Source organism: Mesoplodon densirostris, chromosome 12 (assembly GCF_025265405.1).
Source record: "Mesoplodon densirostris isolate mMesDen1 chromosome 12, mMesDen1 primary haplotype, whole genome shotgun sequence".
In the NCBI taxonomy this organism is placed as follows: domain Eukaryota; kingdom Metazoa; phylum Chordata; class Mammalia; order Artiodactyla; family Ziphiidae; genus Mesoplodon; species Mesoplodon densirostris.
This window is the reverse complement of record NC_082672.1, coordinates 83,626,181-83,649,916: the sequence shown is the minus strand read 5'-3', so window position 1 is coordinate 83,649,916 and position 23,736 is coordinate 83,626,181. Positions and strand designations below refer to the sequence as shown.

Below are 23,736 nucleotides of genomic sequence, written 5' to 3'. Positions count from 1 at the left end.
GTTCAGGAAGAAATCAAAGTCTCGTTACCTTAGACTTTTAAAAAAATCTGTTGTTATATCAATACAAGTGTTTGATTATGTTAGCCTCCCTGTCTCCATTTCCTTATTTCCTTTTATTAATTTTAATTAAAATTTTTTTGGCTGCATTGGGTCTTCGTTGCTGCATGCAAGCTTTCTCTAGTTGCGGTGAGCAGGGGCTGCTTGCTCTCCATTGAGGTGCACGGGCTTCTCACTGCGGTGGCTTCTCTTGTTGCGGAGCATGGGTTCTAGGCGCACGGGCTTCAGTAGTTGTGGCTCGTGGGTTCAGTTGCTTCATGGCATGTGGAATCTTCCTGGATCAGGGATCGAACCCGGGGATTTTAACCACTGCGCCACCAGGGTAGTCCCATTTCCTTATTTCCTGCAGGACATTTTTAACACTCGGGATTATTTAGCTTTCAGAGGCTTTGTTGTCGGCAATATTAACCCACTCTGGGTAGCTTACAGGGGAAAGGGATTTATTGGAGGAGACTGGGTAGCTCTCACACAAAATAGATGGGAGGTCTAGAGGACCAGGTTTGGAGACAGGAGGGAAGGAAGGGAAGTTTGGAAGCAGAAACAGTGGCTCAGATGCCACAGCTGCTGTTGAGTTCCCTGCTAGACTTCTGCTGCCGCTGCTGAGCTCATCACACCCACTCCTCTCCCATTTATATGGAGATTCAGTTCTCTAGTCTCAATCGGGATTGATGTATGTATGCTTTTGTCCTGGCTCCTGGGGTTAGGGAGAGGAAGGACTCGTTTATTCCCTTGGCTTCTGAAGTGGAAGTGGGAGCCCTGCCTGCCTCTCAAACTCTCCACCAGGAGAATTCCCCAGGGCTTGGAGGTGTGTTTGGGTGCTGGGCACCCAAATTAACAACAACAGTAAGTCACAGTTATCCCCCAGATTTTTCTTCATTCTTATAATCTGCAGGCTCTGAGTTTGTATATCAGAAAGGATGGTATGTTCATTGTGCAAGAGGACATAGGATGGTGGAGAGAACAGAGGTTTTGGAGAAAGGCAGAGCTGGGTTCAGATTCTTGCTGCGTGATCTTGGGAAAATTACTAAACCTCCCGAAGTGTCAGTTTCCTAGGTTAAAATGAGGAAAATAAAAATTAACTTTTCAGGACTACGTTTTAATGAGATGGTGTGTGTTAAGTGCTTATAATGTCTGACACTTAGTATATCCATTCAATAAACAGTGGCCAGTAAAACAAAGCATGTAGTTACGGATCTAGTTTACCTTTTAGCGTTGTCTCGTTTCCTTCCAACATGAAAACTCTCTCCACAAATCCAAAGTGTTTATGCTCGTCATCCTTAAAGGTACCTGTGCTCTCTACCTCGTGCTTCTCCATATGTCGCCCTTTTCCATCCTTTTTTTCCTTTTAATGGCTCAGTTCAAATCCTCTTCTCTTCTCAGTGAGAAAGTGCTAGTCCATCTAGTACTTACTGCCCTCTTTGCCGTTCAGTTTAGCACTTAATGTTTATAGTCCTTTTCTTTGTGTCTGTGCACTATCTTTGATAGTCTTCTGGAGGGCCAAGGGGACTGACTATGGTGGTGAAGAAGCAGTTTAGTAGAAGGAACGTTGGACTTGGAGTAAAAAATCCTTGCTTCTAGCGTAGCTCCAGCTAGTGCTGTTCGTGTATCCTTGGGCAAGTTTCTGAATGTTCTCTTTATGTAAAATGAGGATAATACTATAGGATTTTGGTGAGGATCAGATTGTGGAATAGAAAGGGCTGTGTAAACTGTACCGACTAAGTATAAGATATGATTACTTTTGTATCTTCATGTCATGCCTTGCACATAGTAAGGCTTAAAATGTTAATGACAGTTTTTTTACTTTCAGAATTTCCTGGAATCAAAAGACATGCAATTTTTTGTATATTTAAGAAAAGTATAATTAAAAGATTGTGATGAGAATGTTATAGCTATTCTTTGAAGTATAATTTAACATTCAGCAATAATTCGTGGTTTCAAAAAATGTTCAGGTTTAATATACTGTAGTATAATTTATTAGATTTCACATTCCGTCGTATTATTTTTGTTCAGTTAAGTAAAGAATATCTTTGCTTAATCACAACTGATGATCTGTCTTTCCTCCTTTGCCCTAGAAAATAATTTGAAAGAGAGTGGTTTAAGAGGTTTCTGTTCAAAGGCAAACAATATGGTAATAGACCCAGCTGACAACTTTTTTTTTTGATCCTTAAATTTGACTTAGAAGAGAGAGAAGATGTGCAGAAATTATTAAATTTAAAAAATCAAAAAAAAATTAATATATTTTAATATAGATTTTTAAATATAGTTGATTTTTCTAAATGTTCTCATGTTTTCTTTCATCTTGTCAAAATCATAAAAGTTGGCTTTTAAGTGCGATACTGTGCATGAATAAGCCCTGGGTGGAAAGCTGTGGCCCCACAGGTTTAGTGAAAAATTATATATGTTTTATCTCTCTTCATTTAGGAGACCTGTTTTTTTAGCTTGTTTTAATTACGTGCCTAGCTTCTCTTAGGTATTTGCAGTGAATGAAAATTTTCTCTAAACAAAGTTTCATTAGTAAGCAAGCTTTGATGGAGGACATTTCAATAGGTTATATCAGAATTTGACAAAACCAAGTTTTATTAAGCAGTTTTGTGGTTTTTGAAAAGCAATTAGATGTAATTTTTTTATTGTTTTTTAAAAAATTTTATTGGAGTATGGTTGATTAACAATGTTTTGTTAGTTTCAGGTGTACAGCAAAGTGATTCAGTTATGCATATACATATATTCATTATTTTTCAGATTCTTTACCCATATAGGTTATTACAGAATATTGAGTGGAGTTCCCTGTGCTACCCAGTAGCTCCTTGTTGGTTATCTATTTTATATATGGTAGTATGTGTATGTTAATCCCAAGCTCCTAATTTATCCCCCCCGCCCCATTTCCCCTTTGGTAACCATAAGTTTGTTTTTTATTGTTTTTTTTAAAAAATAAATTTATTTATTTATTTCTGTTTGGCTGCGTTGTGTCTTCGTAGTGGTGCGCGTGCTTCTCACTGCGGTGGCTTCTCCTGTTGCGGAACACGGGCTCTAGGTGCGCTGGCTTCAGTAGTTGTGGCGCACGGGCTTAGTTGCTCCACAGCATGTGGGATCTTCCCGGACCAGGGCTCGAACCCGTGGCCCCTGAGTTGGCAGGCAGATTCTTAACCACTGCGCCACCAGGGAAGTCCCATAAGTTTGTTTTTGAAATCTGTGAGTCTGTTTCTGTTTCGTAAATAAGTTTATTTTTTATCATTTTTTAAATTAGATTCCACATATGAGTGATATCATATGATATTTGTCTTTCTCTGTCTGACTTACTTAGTTTGATAATCTCTAGGTCCATCCATGTTGCTGCAAATGGCATTCTTTTGTTCTTTTTTTACGGCTGAGTAATGCTCCATTGTACATATATACCACATCTTTTTTTTTTTTTAAGATTTATTTATTTATTATTTATTTATTTTTGGCTGTGTTGGGTCTTAGTTGTGGTGCATGGGATTTTCACTGAGGCATATGGGATCTTTTGTTGAGGTGCGTGGCCTTCTCTCTAGTTGTGGTGTGTGGGTTTTCTCCTCTCTAGTTGTGGTGTGCAGTCTCCAGGGTGTGTGGGTTCTGTAGTGGTGCATGGTTTCCAGAGCGCTTGGGCTCTGTAGTTTTGCGGCACATGGGCTCTAGTTGAGGTGTGTGAGCTCAGTAGTTGTGGCACGCAGGCTTAGTTGTCCCGCTGCATGTGGGATCTTAGTTCCCTGACCAGGGATCAAACCCGTGTCCCCTGCATTGTAAGGTGGATTCTTTACCACTGGACCACCAGGGAAGTCCCTATGTACCACATCTTCTTTATCCATTCCTCTGTTGATGGGCATTTAGGTTGCTTCCATGTCTTGGCTGTTGTATATAGTGCTGCAGTGAACACTGGGGTGCATGTATTTTTTTGAATTATGGTTTTCTCTGGGTATATGCCCAGGAGTGGGATTGCTGGATAATGTGGTAGTTCTATTTTTAGTTTTTTAAGTATCCTCCATACTGTTCTCCGTAGCAAGAATAGGTACAATTGTAAATTGTACGAATTTACATTGCCACCAACAATGTAGGAGGGTTCTGCAGATGTTGTAATTTGATGCTCTACTTTCTATATACATATTTTAACCTTTTTTTTAATTATGAAAAGAAATTGAATATCCATATATAAAGTTTAAATGTTCAGCTTCAGAAATAAAGATTAGTTGGCTTTTTTTTTTACTTTATTAAAGACAATTAATTAGGGTTGCTAATGATAAAATTCTTATTTATCAAGAGAGTGATAAGACAAGTCATAGTCTGGGAGAAAAAAATTGTTGAAAGGCATATCTGATAAAGGACTGTTACCAAAATGTACAAAGAACTCTTAATAGTCAATAAAAGAAAATGGAAAACCCTATTAAAAATGGGCAAAAGACCTGAACAGATACCTCACCTGACAATATCTTAGTCAGCTTAGGTTGTTATAACAAAATGTAAACTAGGTGGCTTAAACAACGGGGACTCATTTCTCACAGTCCTTGAGGCAGGGATGTCCAAGATCACGGTGCTGATAGGTTCAGTTCTTGGTGAGGACCCTCTTTCTGGCTTGCAGATGGCCACCTTCTTGCTGTGTCCTCACCATGGCGTAGAGAGAAGGAGCTCTGATTTCTTTTTCTCTTCTTATTAAGGATACTAATCCCATCATGGGGGCCCCACCCTCCTGACCTCATCTAAACCTAATTACCTTCCAAAGGCCTACCACCAAATGCTATCATACTGGGGATTAGGGCTTCAGCATAGATTTGGAGGGAGAGGAGACACAGACATTCAGTCCATACATTCTGCCCCTGTGCTCCTCAAATTCACGTCCTCCTTACATGCAAAATACTTTCATTCCATCATCAGCCCCAAAAGTCTCAACTGGTTCCAGTATCGACTCTAAAGTCTAAACTGTCTTCTCAATATCATTTTAATCAGATATGGGTGAGACTCAAGGTATGATTCATCCTGAGGCAAAATTTCTCTCCAGCTGTGAACCTGTGGAACCAGACGTGCTTCCAAAATTCCATGGAGGGACAGACATAGTATAGACACTCAAATTTGAAAGGGGAAAAAATGAAAATAAAGGGGTGATGAGTTCCAAGCAAGTCTCCAAAACCGAGCAAGACAAATATCATCAGATCTTAAGCCTTGAGAATAATACTCTTTGGTCTGACACTCTGCCTTCAGGACCCACTGGGGTAGAAGTCCTGCCCCCCGAGGCTCCGGATTGCTGCCCTCTGATCTGTTGAACTCCTCCCCCAGTATGAACCGAGGATGTAGCCCTGATGGTCTCGAAATCACCTTTGGGATTGTTCTTCTCATCTTGGAGAATCAATAGCACATTCTGTAGCCGAATGGCTGTATGGGCCAGTCCTGTAGGATCTAAGCAAGACCCTCAGCTTTCCTTCATTTTGTCCCTTCTCTTTCCCCTTCCGTTCACACTGGCAGTGTTTCTGCTGGAATGGCTGATTAGGTCCGTGGTTCAAACCCACGCTAATCTCTTTATCAAATGATTGTTCAGCTACACCTTAGTATTCTCTTCAGAACAAGCTTTCTCATTTTTTATAGTATGGACAGGTTTGAGAATTTTCCAGATCATAAGTTTTGGTCCCTTTTTGCTTAACATTATTCCTTATTCCATTTGTTTCTCTCTTCTTCCATTTTACTATAAGCAGTCAGGTGGAACCAAGACACTCTTTGAACACTGTGCTTGGAAATCTACCTAACTATCCAGTTTCATCCCTCACAAGTTCTACATTCCACAAAACACTAGAGCACACTTCAGCCAAATTCTGTGCCACTTTGTGACAAGGATCACCTTTTTTTCCATTGTCCAATAATGTTCCTCATTTCTGAGTAAGACCTGTAAGGATGGCCTTTTACCATCTATATTTCAACCAATATTCTGATCACATTTATTTATTAATTCTCTAAGGAGAAGGAAGCTTCTTTCTAACTCACCTCATTTCTCTCTGAGATGTCACCAGAATCTCCTTTAATGTTTATATTTCTAGCATGCATCTCAAATCTCCAACCTCTAACCGTTTCCCAGTTCTAAAGCCACTTCTTTTTGAGTATTTGTTAAAGCAGCACCCCACTTTTCAGTACCAAAATCTGTCAATTTGGGCTGCTATAAAAAAAATAATATAGACTAGAAGGCTTAAAAAACAGACATTTATTTCTCATTGTCTTAGAGGCTGGGAAGTCTAGATCAGGGTGCTTGCAGATTCAGTTCCTTCAGAGTCTTCACCCTGAAAAGGGTGAAGACCCTTTTCCTGACTTGTACTGATAGATGGCTGCCTTCTCACTTTGTCCTCACGTAGCTGAGAGAGAGAGAGAGAGAGAGTGCATGAGCGTGAGCACGCTCTGGTCTTTCTTCTTCACCTTAGGAGGATACTAGTCGTATCATGGAGGCCCTACCTTCATGACCTCATCTGAACCTAATCCAGGGACTTCCCTGGTGGCGCACTGGTTAAGAATCCACCTGCCAATACAGGGGACACAGGTTCAATCCTTGGTCCAGGAAGATCCCACATGCCGCGGAGCAACTGAGCCTGTGCGCCACAACTACTGAGCCTGCACTCTGGAGCCCTCGAGCCACAGCTACTGGGCCCGCACGCTACAACTACTGAAGCCCTCATGCTCTAGAGCCTGCACACCGCAACTCTTGAGCCCATGCATCGCAACTGCTGAAGCCCGTGTGCTCTAGAACCCACATGCTGCAACTACTGAAGCCTGCACGCCTAGAACCTGTGCTCCGCAACAAGAGAAGCCACCACAATGAGTAGCCCTCGCACCTCAACGAAGAGTAGCCCCTGCACGCCGCAACTAGAGAAAGCCCGCGCTCCACGACAAAGACCTAACGCAGCCAAAAATATAAATAAAATTTAAAAGATAAATAAATAACCCTAATCCAATGTCCCCACCTCCAAATTAATCACATTGGGAATTAGGGCTTCAACATACGAATTTTGGGGGGACATAAACCTTTAGTCAATAGTACACAGATGGCAAGTAACAAGTGAAAGATGCCTGACATGATCATTAGGGAATTGCAAATTAAAACAACAGTGAGATGCCACTACACACCTATTAGTGAAAACCCAAAACGTCAACACCACCACATGCTGGAGAGGTTGTGGAGCAACAGGAACTCATTCATTGCCAGTGGGAATGCAAAGTGGTGCAGTCACTTTGGAAGACAGTTTGGCAGACTCTTACAAAACTAAGCATACTCTTACCATGAAATCCACCATTTCTACTCCTTGTTGTTTACGTAAATGGGCTGAAAACTTAGGTCCACACAAAAACCTGCATGTGGATGTTTATAGCAGTTTTACTTGTACTTGCCAAAACTTGGAAACAACCAAGATATCCTTCAGCAGGTGAATGGATAAATAATCTGTGGTGGACCAAGAAAATGGAATAATCTTTAATGCTAAAAAGAAATGTGCTGTCAAGCCATGAAATGACAGTGAGGAACCTTAAATGCATATTCCTAAGTGAAAGAGGTAAATCCGAAAAGGCTACATACTTTATGATGCCAATTATGTGACATTCTGGAAAAGGCAGAAGATCCACGGTTGTCAGGGCTTAGCGATAAGGGAGGAATGAATAAACAGAGTACAGAGGATTTTTGAGGCAGTGCAACTATTCTGTGTGCTACTGTGATGGTGTATATATGTCATCATACCCTTGTCAAAACCCATGGAATGTACAACACCTAGAGTGAATCTTAAGGTAAACCACTGCCTTTGGGTGATAATGATGTGTCATTGTAGGGTCATCACTGGTAGCAAATGTATTACTCTCGTGAGGGCTACTGATAATCAAGGAGACTGTGTATGTGTAGGTCCAGGGAGTCTATGGGAACTCTGTAGCTTGCACTCAGTTTTGCTGTGAACCTCAAACCACTCTAAAAAATGAAATCTATTTAAAAACTTCGTATAATGGAAAAAGTTTTCTCATTTTAGCTATCAGGTCAGGCCTTCTGACAACAGCTGGTGTACTGCAATTCAGTTCTGACACTGACCACCTGAGTTAGTGTCAGACTCCACAAGTGTAAGGGCATAGTCCCCAACCATATGCTTCAGTACCACTCGGACACCAGCTGTGAGTCAGGGCCCCAGGCCACCCATACTTCTGGCCAACTAGCTACAAATCCGGGAGTTCCCAAGCCCCCCTCCCCCAGACTGCCCTCACTTCAGATGCCAGTTGCAAGTTCAGAGATCTCCAGGCCCCTTGCATTTCTGACCAACTGCCTATAAATATGGGAGGTTACTGTAACTTCTCTCAGGTTCCATAATTTGCGGGAATGACTCAGAACTCAGGGAAGTGCTAGACTTACAATTATAGTTTTATCATAAATCATATAAACTACGACCAGCTAAATGGAGAGACACATTTGGCGAGGTCTGGGAGAGTCTTGGATATAGAGCTTCGTGCCCTCTCCCTGTAGAATCAGGGCACATTGATGGGTTAACCAACCCGGGAGCTCACCTGTGGTGGCCAGAGTTTTTATTGGAATTCCACGATGAAGACATGATTGATTAAACATTGGCCACATGATTGAACTAAATTTCCAGGCTTCTCCCTCCTTCCAGAGTTCGGGCTGGTCCAGAGTCCCTAATCACATCTAGTCTTTCCGGTGACCAGCCCTCACCTGAGCCATCTCCTTAGCATAAACTCCAGGGTGACTCAAGGGGCTTATCAAAAACAAATACACTCTTATCACCAGGGGAATTTTAAGGGATTTAGAGGCTCCCTGCCAGGAACCCAGGAGAAAGATAAGACAGATTCTTAATTATCCAACACCAGGTTTTAAAGAAATGGTAGCCCTTGAGAAACCTGGTAGTTTTTTGTTTGTTTGTTTGCTTTTTTAACTTGAAAATGTGCCATGGAAAGCTGAGATGATGGAAAAGTTGTTTAGACTTTATAGTTATTGAAATCTTTATACATCATGCAGTTTGAATTTTATATTTATGATTTTATGCATAAATGTATTTCTTTTGATAAAAAGGAGAGATGAGCCAGTAGGATGACATAGGACCCTTTCCAGTTTGTACACCTCACACTGTCAAAATAAACAGACGACCTTATAAAAAGTTTTTTTCTGGGCTGTTATTGCTCCATCAGACTCATTTTTCCCTCTGACAGCAAATTATTTCAGAGTGTATCCACTTTCTCCAAGGAGGTGTGCTTAGTTATATTTTTCTCTTGCAGATTGATTATACCGGAACAGATCCTTCCAGTCCCTGCAATAAATGTTTGTCTTCGAATGTGACACCTTGTATTTGTACCATTAACTTCACACTGGAACAGTCATTTGAGGTCTGTATTCCCAAGTAGTGTTTTAGAAAAGCCATGCTTTAAAAAATATTGATATTATATTAATTTTTTTTTTACTAGTTATTTTCTTCTTGTTGATATGTTGCTTTAATTTATTGGGAATCTATACACTTTTTTTTTTTTTTTCCTTTTTTTTTTTTTTTTTGCGGTATGTGGGCCTCTCACTGTTGTGGCCTCTCCCGTTGCGGAGCACAGGCTCCGGATGCGCAGGCCCAGCGGCCATGGCTCACGGGCCCAGCCGCTCCGCGGCATATGGGATCCTCCCAGACCGGGGCACGAACCCGCATCCCCTGCATCGGCAGGCGGACTCTTAACCACTGCGCCACCAGGGAGGCCCCGGGAATCTATACACTTTTGAGGAAGATTGTTTTGTTTTGCTATTGGATTATGCTGTCTGATAATTAAATACATTAATTTAATAGTTTATTGTAGTTAGTAGTTTAAATTTAAAACATTCTTTTTCTGGAAAATTTTATAACTGTACAAAATTTTTTTTTGTATCAAGTTTCTATCTACATCTACTTGTATTTTAAAAATTATTGCTCAAACTGTTTTGCCTACTTTTAATACTATAATTTTTACTTTGGAAAATAAATACTAATTCACCCATTATTTAATTGCATTATTTTTTCATCAGATATGATACTTTAACATAAATGCAAACACTTAGTAAAAGCTTATTGACAAGCAGTTAGAATACCATCCGTGTGTGTGTGTGTGTGTGTGTGTGTGTGTGTGTGTGTGTGCGCTCTGTGTGTCTTTTGCATTCACACTTACCTGTCATTCTTCTTGGAAACTGAGCAGATGCTAAAGGACACAAAGATTCAGAAACAGGCATGACAAGACCCGTTTGTGTTCTCCTTTACCTGAAAATTGAGCTTTAAAAAATTATTGTTTTATTCTTCAGGGAGCAAAACTGCTTTAATACATGCCAACTTTTTAGATTTTTGTAGCTATGCTTTAGATTTTCTGAAAGGTCGTGATGACTTTTGAGGTCCCTAGTAGATGGTTGCCATCTAGTGGTTATGGATGCTGTTGCCCTGAGATAGTGGACTGTAATGCTCTCTTTTTAAAAAATATGAAAATAAATTAGGGAGAAGACAGGAATTTAATTATTTTGTTTTGGCAGAAATAACATATAACTTTAAAGCATCATAAAAATTTGATTTTTTATGTGATGGAAAAACTATAAAGATGCATTAAGTTCTGCTTTTGTCAGAACAGGCAGAATTAAAGACATGGAAGAGACTTGTAATGATTTAGAAGCTCCACTAGTTTCTTCCCCCATACAAAAACATTTAGCATTTCAGAACTTTTCTTCTGCAGAGGTGATCATCCTCAGATTCATTCTTTTGTGGGCTCTGTGTTCCTTTACAAGCCCAAGCTGAATTAGACTAAAGCCTTTTCAGAGAACAAAAAAACCAACCAACCAAATAAATAAATGAAAGATTTCTATGTAAGTGTTTTCTTTATAAGGAATGAGAAAGTTTACATATTTTGACATTTGAAAATCAAGCTTTAAATAAATGATTGTGTATATGAAAACAGCAAATCAAATAAGGCAAAATGTTATTGAATTCCTTTTTTTTTTCTGAATTCCTTTTAATTGAGTATAAGGTTATAGACAAATGGAGGTAGCAACCAGAAAGGAGAAAATAGCTGATGTTTTTGCCACCTCTAAAAATCTTAGTCATTCAAGCTGACTTCATAACATCTTCTAAATAGTTACAATGTATGTAGGTTACCCTTATTTCCCAGGTTATTTCCAAGTTGACTCCACTGAATACATTAAAGTACTTTTCTTGATTATTATAAAATGACTCATTATCTTAGATACTTTACTAATTATTAATTTGTTCATTACTAATACTATATAGTATCCTACTGAGAAATTTACTATGTCCCAATTCAAGTTCAAAATTTATTTTGGGCAGTAAATGAAAGCTTGAAAGCATTATTCCTTTGAAAAGTTGATGCTAATTGGATGAAGACCAATCTGAATTAGAGAAGATTTAAAATTGAAAGTAGGGACTTCCCTGGCGGTCCAGTGGTTAAGGCTTTGCCTTTCAATGCAGGGGGTGCAGGTTTGATCCCTGGTCGGGGAACTAAGATCCTACATGCCTCATGGCCAAAAAACCAAAACATAAAATAGAAGCAATATTGTAACAAATTCAGTAAAGACTTTAAAAATGGTCCACATCAAAAAAAAAATCTTTTAAAAAATAAATAAATAAAACTGAAAGTAGATCAGACTAGGCTAATAGATTCCTTGAGAGCTTTTTTGTTTGTTTGTTTGTTTTAATGTAAATAGACGTCTTTGAGGTCTTTCAGAGTATTTTCAAAGTTGACTTTTGGATTTTTGACCTTATTTTATTTGATTCTTTAACATTATTTGATTTGGTTTGATTGTTTAACCTTATTTACAATTTGTACCATTTTAGATTGCTAAGTACTGGTAGAATTCACCCCAGTAACTGTTTTAAGTTATCACAAATTCTAAACTAGTGCAAGTTACATAGCTTTTATGTATGCATGAAACAACTTCATACTTAATAGTTTTATATGAACATTTTTTCCCTTTCTGTTTCTCTAGGGCAATGTGTTTATGTATTATGGACTGTCTAATTTCTATCAAAACCATCGTCGTTATGTGAAATCTCGAGATGATAGTCAACTAAATGGAGATCCTAGTGCTTTACTTGTAAGTAAAATGATGGAACATGAAACTACGGTGTCTAAGAACTAAGAACATGTGGTAATTGTTCAATTAGAAATGTTAAATTTAATAATAGATGAAATTAAAGTGTTGTTTGACATTTTTAGTTTGTTTAGTGAAGGTTTTTAGTTAAAATATTTTCTCCTGCAATTTGCACAGATCAATGATTTCTTGCATCCAGAGGACACGTTACAACTTGCTTGTTTCTGGTAGTATCATTGGGATTTTTGCTTTGTTAATCTGTTTGTAATGGAATTTTGATGAGTCTAGCATTCTGGGAATATAATTTGTTCTGTTTGAGTTTACTCATTATTATTACACTGGGTAGGAATATGTAAATAAGCTACTTTTAATTTCAGAGATTGTGGTTTAGAATTGAACATGTATGTTCTTTGCTTTTTACCTTGTGGGGAGCCCGAGTAGTAAAGTCCAAAGGGTGTGGGTTACTGCAAAACTGTCTGAGGAGCTTTTTGAAAATACAGATTGCAGGATTCTCCTAAGTCTCATATGTCTGTGTCTACAGGGGTGGAGCTCTAAAATATCTATTTTTAACAAGATCCCCTTCTGTTGCTCAGCCTGGTTTGGGAATCTGTGGACTAGAGGATCTTAGTTTCCTGACTGTTGTTCAGCTTCTCATAATAGTGGTTGGTGCCCAAGTATTTTATATTATTGCTGCCAATGCAGCAAACCTTTAGCAATTCAAGTATCCCTTAGAAACAGTGACACTCTTAGAATGCAATTTAGGACCGTACTGGGACCAGAATGGTCCTGGTAAACGTAAAGTTACTCTAGGTTATCCTTCCTGGTTTTATTGCTATTTCCTGATGTTTGGGATCTTAAGAAATAATAAGTCTATTTAAAGATCCTGGTTAGGTCTGCAATATCTTGTAGTCCATGTGGGATCGAACTTTAAGGACTCAAGTCCAGAGAAGGTGAAGTTCTGTGAGACACACCAAGTTGATGAGACACACCAAGAATTTGTTGATTGGGATCATAGACTGGGTGTGTTGAAAGACCTAGAAGTGGTGGTTGATTTACAGTTCTTTTATATAGATACACACTCTCTTCACTGAGGGCAAAAGAAGCTGAGATTCTTTTCTTCCAAACCTCAAGCAGGGCTTCCCTGGTGGCGCAGTGGTTGAGAGTCCGCCTGCCGATGCAGGGGACTAGGGTTCGTGCCCCGATCCTGGAAGATCCCACATGCCGCGGAGCGGCTGGGCCCGCGAGCCATGGCCGCGGAGCCTGTGTGTCCGGAGCCTGTGTTCCGCAACGGGAGAGGCCACAGCAGTGAGAGGCCCGCGTACAGCAAAAAAAAAAAAAAAAAAACAAAACAAAAAAAAAAACAAACAAACCTCAAGCAGAGCTTTTAGACTAAACCTAAGGATTGATGAATTTTTTTCTGTAAAGGGCCAATAGTAAACATTTTCAGCTTTGCAGGTTATATAGTCTATTGCAGCTACTCACCTCTGCCATTATAGAATGAATGCAGCCATGGAGAATACTTAAGTGAATAGGTAGCTGTGTTCCAATAAAACTTTATTTACAAAAACAGGTGCTGGGCTGGATTTGGCCTGCAGGCTGTCATTTATCGATCCCTGGACTAGACCAAAATATATGACTTTAAGACCAGGTGGCTTTCAAAAATTTTAAAGATGTTAAGAACAGACAGATTGAAGTTCAAGTAACTTAACATTGTACATAAGGCCCTTCACAATCTGATGTCAGCCTACCACTTCTGCCTCATTGATTTTATATTCTATCCTTAATGTACCTTTGGCTTGGCTGCCCTGAGCCATATATGCTGTTCCCTAACCATGCCTGGTGATGCAGGTAATCTGCCCATTTGGGCATTTCCATTTCATTTGTCTAGAATGTGGTTTTTACTCTTTCCCTGGAGGTCCTCTCACCTCAGGCCTGCTGTTTACTTTAGGGTCTTTGGATGCAAAATAACTTCTTTACATATTTACTTCATTCATACCCTGTTCCAAGTCACTTCTCACTTTACTTAACAAACTGCCTCCCCATATCATCTACTCTTGCTCTTCCTTTCCAGGCCATTTTCTACAGAGCTGCTAGAGTGATCTTTTAAAAAAAGTAAATACCACTTCCCTGCTTAAAATCTTTCAGTGGTTTGTTTACTCAGGATGATCTGAGCTATGCATGACTCTCCAGTCTCATCATATGTCATTTTCTTTATTGCCATACTCTAACTACATTCCCTGTTTACCTTCTCAGAAGTATCAAGTTCCTTCCAAATGGTGTGTACTGTTCTCTCTGCTTAAAGCTCTCTTCGGCCTGCTCTTCACGTGGCTGTCTCCTACTTTCTTTAGGTCTTAACTTTCATGATACTACCTCCAGAGACAGTCTTCCCCTTATCTTCTGTCCTCCCAACTACACTGCAAGCCCATGAGAGCAGGGAGCATGACTTCCTTTAATCACCATATACCGAGTGCCTCTCCAGTACCTAGCACATGAAAGGCATTTAATAAATATATATGGAATGAATATAGACACCTTTATCATGGCTCTTATTTCATATTATAGTTGGTTGTATTTGAGTCTGTTTCCTAGATTACATTGTGAGCTGCTGAAAAGCAGGGACTTTTTTTTCATCTTTCCATTTCTAGCACCTTACATGGTATGTGGTACATGTTAGGTACTCTTTATTAAATGGCTTTCCTAAACCAGTTACTGCAAAGTACCTAGCATTGCTTAGTTGACTGCCTGATGCATAGGTAGTAAATATTTTCCTTTTTTTAAAAAACTTCTTCAATAATTTAGTAGTTAGAAGATGGTTCTTTGGGACACCAGTCCACCGTCTTTTCTGTCTGCTGGTTTTCCAAATAAAGTTGCTATCCTTGCCCCCCTCCCCTCCAAAATGGTTTAGTGGTTAGAATATATTTGCCCATTGAGAGTTTATTTACCTTATTTTTTGAAATCAGTTTTCATCAAAACATTCAAATAGTAATAAGCCAGTTATACATTGTCTATCTTCATGGTCTTAGAATACTAACTTTCTGAATGTAGATGTCTTAGGGACCAAAAAGCTGAGAAGTCAAATATTAAAGAGACTTTATGAGATTCCCTGCCAGAATGTAGATACAAGTCAAGGTTGGTTATAATGGAATAGCCCTAAGAGGCCTAACTAGGTTCTAGTTAATTTCAAATTGAGACTGTCTTGGTTTGTTTATGTGTTGTGAGACATGGCTTAATGTGGCCTTGGAGTCGCAGAACAACTCAGATGTATACCTAATATCAGACTTGGTAGAATCTCTGGATTAATTCTACAGCTTCCACGTTTCCTTGAGATCTTCAATAGGGACTAAGGCAAAACCAAATCTGGAGGACAGGTGAAGTGCTGTTTGCCTTGCCAACATTTTTGTTTTCTTTATACCTGGGTGCACAATTTAGAGAAGATTGGTATATTCTAGGAATCTGCATTAGACTTTTCCTCCCTCCCTCCCTCCCTTCCAAATTACAAAATTTGAAATTATCTACTTGAACATGTTAATTTTATAAGTGAAGTGCAGATAAATCAAGGGACTTGCGCAAAGTCACATAGTACATAGCTGGAACTAGAAGCTCAGGTCTTTTTTTTTTTTTCTTTTTAATATTTATTTATTTGGCTGTGCTGGGTCTTAGTTGCAGCATGCGGGATCTTTGTTTTTTTTAGTTGCAATATGTGGGATCATTTTTAGTTGCGGTGTGCGGGATCTTTAGTTGTGGCATGTGGGCTCTTAGTTGTGGCATGCAGGAGGGATCTAGTTCCCTGACCAGGGATCAAACCCGGATTGCCTGCATTGGGAGCCCAGAGTCTTAACCACTGCACCACCAGGGAAGTCCTGAAGCTCCAGTCTTCTTACTTCCAGTTTAAGATTCCTTTCATTCTGTTACAGCTGGATTGACAATAGATGGCTTCTTAGTTTTTCTTATGTAGAAAACAGTTTGTAGTTATGATTTCTGTGTTGATATGAAAAAATTTTTAAATGTCAGTTTGGGGGCTTCCCTGGTGGTGCATTGGTTGGGCATCCGCTTGCCAACGTAGGGGACATGGGTTCACACCCTACTCTGGGAAGATCCCACATGCCGTGGAGCAACTAAGCCTGTGAGCCACAACTACTGAGCCCGTGTTCCACAACAAGAGGAGCCACTGCAGTAAGAAGCCTGTGCACTGCAATGAAGAGTAGCCCCCGCTGACTGCAACTAGAGAGCCCGTGCACAGCAACAAAGACCCAACGCAGCCTAAAATAAAATAAATAAAATAAATAAATTTATAAAAAGAAAAAAAGTCAATTTGACATATACCTATATGACAGTATGTGCAAAGAAAGTCTATAATGCAGTAATGTTAAGGAATATATTTTGAGTAATTAAATGTGGTATTATTTATAGTCTGTTTATAATATAGGCATTTTATATGCATTGCGAGTGAGAAACATGTAGGGATTGAATTTTTAATCAGTAATTAGGACTAACTCATAGTTCTCCCCAAGGCCTGGGTAATAACTTCTTTCTTCTTTCCTTCTAAATATCAGAATCCCAGTAAGGAGTGTGAGCCTTATCGAAGAAATGAAGACAAACCAATTGCCCCTTGTGGAGCTATTGCCAACAGCATGTTTAATGGTATGAGACAGAGATGAACAAAGATTATATATATATATATATATATATATATATATATATATTATACTGTAGTTAGGAATATCTGTATAATCTTTCAGAAACATTAATGAAATTGAGAAATTCAACAGCTTTAAGATAAATATGTGAATTAGTTATTTAGTGGGGTATTATAATGCTTTATGACTTTCTTTTGTGAATTCTTATATTTTAAGAATGAATTTCTGTCTCTGGGAAGAAAGAAGCAGGGACATTCTGCTAACTTACTATTTCATACATGATAAAATAAATGCCAGGCTACCTTTACCAACAACTTTGAATATTTATACCATTAAAAAGGGGCTACAGTTGATCATTTAGAGCAGCACTGTCTGATATGAATGTAATGTGAACCATAAATGTGAGACGTGTATAATTTTAAGCTTTCTGATAGTCACATTAAAAACAATAAAAAAGAAACAAGTGAAATTAATTTTCATTATATTTTATTAAACTCAATATGCCCCACATATTGTCATTTCAGCAGGTAAGTGATATTCAGTATATAAAAGTTATTAGTGAGATATTTAATATACTAATTTTTATACTAAATCTTTGATGTCTGATGTACATTATATCTTTACAAAACGTAGTCATTTGGACCAGCCATAATTTCAGGGGCTCTGTAGCCATATAGCTAGTGATTACCAGATTGGACAGTGCAGAGAGAGAAATTGATAAGCCAGAAGCTATTTAGCAGTGCTTTTTTTTTTTTTTTAAAGAATAGAAAGAGAGGCAGATTTACCTTGCAAATTGTTTTATTGGGGTTAATATTAAAACATTTGACCATATCACATATCAGCTAGCCATGTAGGAAAATGACCTGGAACTATTGAGGGAAGGCAAGTTCATCTAGGATTATAAAGTTACCATAGTTAATTCACATGTAAATAATCAAGAGCAAATGCTCATCATGTGCCTGCTTCATTACAACCACTTTGGGGGGCAAGTACCAGATCCTCATTTCTCGTGGAATAAAGCTGGTACTATGGATTTTCAGTAGATGTTTAGCAGTATCTTCCTTTTCTTGTGTTTAGATACACTAGATCTGTTTCTGGTTGGCAACGAATCTGATCCTACACCTATTCCTTTGAAAAAGAGAGGTATTGCTTGGTGGACAGATAAAAATGTGAAATTCAGAAATCCCCCTGGAGCAGGCATTCCCCTAGAAGAACGATTCAAAGGTAAAATATTACTAATATCCCTTAAAACATAAGCTAGGCGTTTTAATGAAGTACCTAAAATTTTCTGTCTTTAGAATCTTAAAAAAGTTTATGCTTTTTAAAAAACAACTTTTCTTAACTTGTTGTCAAGTTAGGTAAAATATGTAGTATCTTCTAATGTACTGAAATTCTAAAGGAAACGTAGTATACTTTTAATCTTGAATTTCTCTGGTATTTCCTTGTAAGCGTTTCAGCCATAATCTTTTAAAATTGTGACAAAGTTTATTTTAAACAAGTATTTATTTGTTTATTTATTTTAATTATTAATAGTTATAAGTCCAAATTTCTTTTTGTTTCTATGCCTGCTTGATTTCACAATGTAATGTTTCTTACCATTATATCTTTGTATTAAGTCATTTGCTTTTTGGAATATACACAATAGCCTACTTTTAGTATTCTCTTAATTGAGATATCAATCAAATCTTTGTAATTATTTGTTAAGTTTTTATGTGAAGAATTGGTTTCTCTGTCGATTTTAAGACTTCCTTAGAATAGGAATATATTTCTACTTTTGAACATAAGGAAAATATTCATATTGTGTATCTTTGTTTTATTAGAGTGTGAATTTTCAGTGAAACTCTCAATAGAATTGAATGCCTTGTCTCCCCACCCCACACCGATCTCTCCTTTTTAAGGCACAACAAAGCCAGTAAACTGGGTTGAACCAGTATACATGCTGGATCCTGACGAAGATAATAGTGGGTTCGTAAATGAGGATTTTATTGTTTGGATGCGTACTGCAGCATTACCTACTTTTCGTAAGCTGTATCGTCTTATAGAGAGGAAAAATGATTTACATCCGACATTACCAGCTGGACGATACTACTTGAATATCACATACAGTATCCTTTTTTGGCCATGTGCACAGATGCAAAGAATTTGAAAGGAGTGTAGTCCAACCTTGTCTCAGTTATGTGGCATGCTATTTTGTGTTTTAGTTTTGCTCTCTGCATTTTTATGAGTATGTGTGTATGTATGAGAAAGTCTCTTTTAACTTGTTCCTTCCAAAAATGCCTTTAATTTTTAAATACTTTGTACTAGAGTTCAAGCATCTTATTTGGTAAAATTATTTAAAATGTAGATGCTAGATTTATTAATAAGTTAGATATTTTTACAAGAGAGATTGTAATTCATTTTAATGCAAATGCTAGTACTCACTTAGTAAATCTAAGTGTTGGTGGTACTGGGCTGTTTTAATCTATATTTTTTTAGATAATAAAAATCAGCAAATTTGTTAGTTCATATCAACATAATTATTTATAATTATTGCTTTGTTTACAGTATCAAAACATTTTTATCATTAGCTGTATTGTTCCACCTTAATAATTTAGGCATACTTTTCAGTGCTGATAAATATCATTAATTTCACCCTGACTATATGTCAATGTTATACTAAGTACTTTCCATGTATTATTTTATTTATTTCAAGCATTGTGAGGCAGGTATCATCTCCATGTTATAGACAAGAATATAGGAACACAGAGCATTTAAGTAACTTAACTGAGATTACACAGGTGATAGAAGATTCAGGGTTCATAATCAAGCTGTGTTGACTTTACCATCAACCATCACTGTAGGCTGCATCCCTAGCTGGTTCACTCAAATAGTCAGACCAGTCCATATTGGCCTGGATGCAAAGTCTTTCCTAAGCCAGAAATATTGGGCACTAACTTTTATGCTCAACAAAATCCTTATATCTTTTCATTTCCAACCCACTGCTTGTATATATAATGAATGAAAAAATTTCAAATATTAGCATGTGTGCTGATGATCTTACATTTTTGATTTTTCATAACCCAAATTATAAGTATATAGTTTTAGCTTTATAATGGATTAATAAACGGTTAAGTTAATAGACCTAATTTCAAAATAAAAACCTATTTGTAGGCTTAGTCTTTTGATTTTGCACCTCAGTAGACAACTGAACATGACCTGATAGTGACAGACTGAAAGTGACCAAGTGCTTGAAACTAGGCCTACACAGCAGAAATTTTAGACAGACAGACCCAGTTTAGGTGCTGGTAGAAAGAACATTATCTTAAGGCTATGGCCAAAGTAGAGGGCAACCTGTAGCCTATAGCACAATAAAGGGAAGTCTTTGGAGCACTCAGGGATTCTTTGTTGACAGATAATTTGCACCAAGAGAACTTTTAGGAGGAATGCAGACTATTTGAAAATCAATAAGACAGGAATTTGACCTGCAGAACATTAAGGGTTAATGATCAAAGTCGGGTATAAGGTGGGAACTAGGTATTAGGATCAAGGCAGAAGCCCACTTTTTAGGGTTGCGATATAGAGACTAGCATGGGTGATGTGATACCACATCCCATAGAGTGTTGGGTCAGTTAGAGCTCTTACAGTCATTCCTGGCTCAGGTTGGGATTGATTTAAGAACTAGTAGAGCTGAGCCTGCCACTGGAAGCACAGCCGGGCTGGGGAGCTCCGGAAGCTGGAGAAACAGATGGGCACTAACACTTGATTCAAAAGATGCTTTTGAAAAAGTTGTAAACCTTTTGCATAGGGACTTAGTTCTGTCTTCTTCTCTTCCCTAACTCTTGCCAAAACCCTAGCACTGGTCTATGTAGGTAGCTCATACAACATGTTGGTGTCCCAGTTCTCAAATTTGTTTAAGGATCCACCCTTCAATTCCACTCTGTTTTAGTCATCAATCCTGTGTCACACCATGAGTTTCACCATTGCTCCAAATCAGCAATGTAAAACTTCATTGTCATGCTTTTCGACCTTGTGCTGAGTCCTCCCATACTCTTACAACTACACTCTTGCTACATGTGCTCTTTGAGCTCATAGAGACCCCTAATCTCTTCATTCTTCCTTTTTCTCCTGGTCTGTCAAGCTCTTTTTCCTCTATGGGTTTCATTGCTATTTATCTGAAATATATTTTCACATTACAGACCTTTTACCCCTCCTGTGTAATGAGAACAGAAATATCTAAGAAATGAGAAATTATATAACCCTTAACTTTAGTTGTTTTTGCTTGTAAACTATATTGGCTTTTATTTTTTTATTTTTCCTATTTATTTATTTATTTTCTTATTAGTCATCCATTTTATACACATCAGTGTATACATGACAATCCCAATCTCCCAATACATCACACCACCCCCACCCCCTGCCGCTTTTCCCCCTTGGTGTCCATACGTTTGTTCTCTGCATCTGTGTCTCTATTTCTGCTCTGCAAACCAGTTCATCTGTACCATTTTCTAGGTTCCACATATATACGTTAATATACAATATTTGTTTTTTTCTTTCTGACTTACTTCACTCTGTATGATAGTCTCTAGATCCATCCACGTCACTACAAATGACCCAATTTCGTTCCTTTTCATGGCTGAGTAATATTCCATGGTATATATGTACCACATCTTCTTTATCCATTCATCTGTCGATGGGCATTTAGGTTGCTTCCATGACCTGGCTATTGTAAATAGTGCTGCAGTGAACATTGAGGTGCATGTGTCTTTTTGAATTATGGTTTTCTCAGGGTATATGCCCAGTAGTGGGACTGCTGGGTCATATGGTAATTCTATTTTTAGCTCTTTAAGGAACCTCCATACTGTTCTCCATAGTGGCTGTATCAATTTACATTCCCACCAACAGTTCAAGAGGGTTCCCTTTTCTCCACACCCTCTCCAGCATTGGTTGTTTGTAGATTTTCTGATGATGGCCATTCTAACTGGTGTGACCTGATACCTCATTGTAGTTTTGATTTGCGTTTCTCTAATAATTAGTGATGTTGAGCAGCTTTTCATGTGCTTCTTGGCCATCTGTATGTCTTCTTTGGAGAAATGTCTATTTAGTTCTTCTGCCCATTTTTGGATTGGGTTGTTTGTTTTTTAATATTGAGCTGCCTGAGCTGTTTATATAGTTTGGAGATTAATCCTTTGTCCGATGATTCATTTGCAAATATTTTCTGCCATTCTGAGGGTTGTCTTTTCGTCTTGTTTATGGTTTCCTTTGCCGTGCAAAAGCTTTTAAGTTTCATTAGGTCCCATTTGTTTATTTTTGTTTTTATTTCCATTTCTCTAGGAGGTGGGTCAAAAAAGATCTTGCTGTGATTTATGTTAAAGAGTGTTCTTCCTATGTTTTCCTCTAAGAGTTTTATAGTGCCCGGTCTTACATTTAGGTCTCTAATCCATTTTGAGTTTATTTTTGTGTATGGTGTTAGGGAGTGTTCTAATTTCATTCTTTTACATGTAGCTGTCCAGTTTTCCCAGCACCACTTATTGAAGAGACCATCTTTTCTCCATTGTATATCCTTGCCTCCTTTGTCATAGATTAGTTGACCATAGGTGTGTGGGTTTATCTCTGGGCTGTCTATCCTGTTCCATTGATCTATATTTCTGTTTTTGTGCCAGTACCATATTGTCTTGATGACTGTACCTTTGTATAGTCTGAAGTCAGGGAGTCTGATTCCTCCAGCTTCGTTTTTGTTGTTGTTGGTTTTTTTTTTTGCGTTACGCGGGCCTCTCACTGCTGTGGCCTCTCCCGCCGCGGAGCACAGGCTCTGGACGCGCAGGCTCAGCAGCCATGGCTCACGGGCCCAGCCGCTCCGCGGCATGTGGGATCTTCCCGGACCGGGGCATGAACCCGTGTTCCCTGCATCGGCAGGCGGACTCTCAACCACTGCGCCACCAGGGAAGCCCCAGCTTCGTTTTTTTCCCTCAAGACTGCTTTGGCTATTTGGGGTCTTTTGTGTCTCCATTACAAATTTTAAGATTTTTTGTTCTAGTTTTGTAAAAAATGCCATTGGTAATTTGATAGGGATTTCATTGAATCTGTAGATTGCTTTGGGTAGTCATTTTCACAATATTGATTCTTCCAATACAAGAACATGGTATATCTCTCCATATGTTGGTATCATCTTTAATTTCTTTCATCGGTGTCTTATAGTTTTCTGCATACAGGTCTTTTGTCTCCCTAGGTAGGCTTATTCCTAGGTATTTTATTCCTTTTGTTGCAACGGTAAATGGGAGTGTTTCCTTAATTTCTCTTTCAGATTTTTTTATCATTAATGTATAGGAATGCAAGAGATTTCTGTGCATTAATTTTGTGTCCTGCAACTTTACCAAATTCATTGATTAACTCTAGTAGTTTCTGGTGGCATCTTTAGGATTCTCTATGTATAGTGTCATATCATCTGCAAACAGTGACAATTTTACTTCTTTTCCAATTTGTATTCCTTTTATTTCTTTTTCATCCCAGATGCCATGGCTAGGACTTCCAAAACTATGTTGAATGATAGTGGTGAGAGTGGACATCCTTGTCTTGTTCCTGATCTTAGAGGAAATGCTTTCAGTTTTTCACCATTGAGAATGATGTTTGCTGTGGGTTTGTCATATATGGCCTTTATTATGTTGAAGTAGGTTCCCTCTATGCCCACTTTCTGGAGAGTTTTTATCATAAATTGGTGTTGAATTTTGTCAGAAGCTTTTTCTGCAACTACTGAGATGATCATATAGTTTTTATTCTTCAGTTTGTTAATATGCTGTATCACATTGATTGATTTGCATATATTGAAGAATCCTTGCATCCCTGGGATACATCCCACTTGATCATGGTGTATGATCCTTTTAATGTGTTGCTGGATTCTGTTTGCTAGTATTTTGTTGAGGATTTTTGCATCTATATTCATCAGTGATATTGGTCTGTAATTTTCTTTTTTTGTAGTATTTTTGTCTGGTTTTGGTATCA

The 23,736-nt window shown here is 38.2% G+C and overlaps 1 protein-coding gene across 1 annotated transcript in view; it reads left to right on the top strand.

Annotated features, from left to right (window-relative positions):
• TMEM30A (transmembrane protein 30A) overlaps nt 1-23,736 on the top strand; it is a 45,264-nt gene that overhangs the window by 14,843 nt on the left and 6,685 nt on the right. The window contains 5 exon segments of the mRNA XM_060114951.1: nt 9,301-9,408; nt 12,020-12,127; nt 16,678-16,765; nt 17,839-17,985; nt 18,660-18,866. Of these exon segments, the coding sequence (XP_059970934.1) occupies nt 9,301-9,408; nt 12,020-12,127; nt 16,678-16,765; nt 17,839-17,985; nt 18,660-18,866 (658 nt within the window).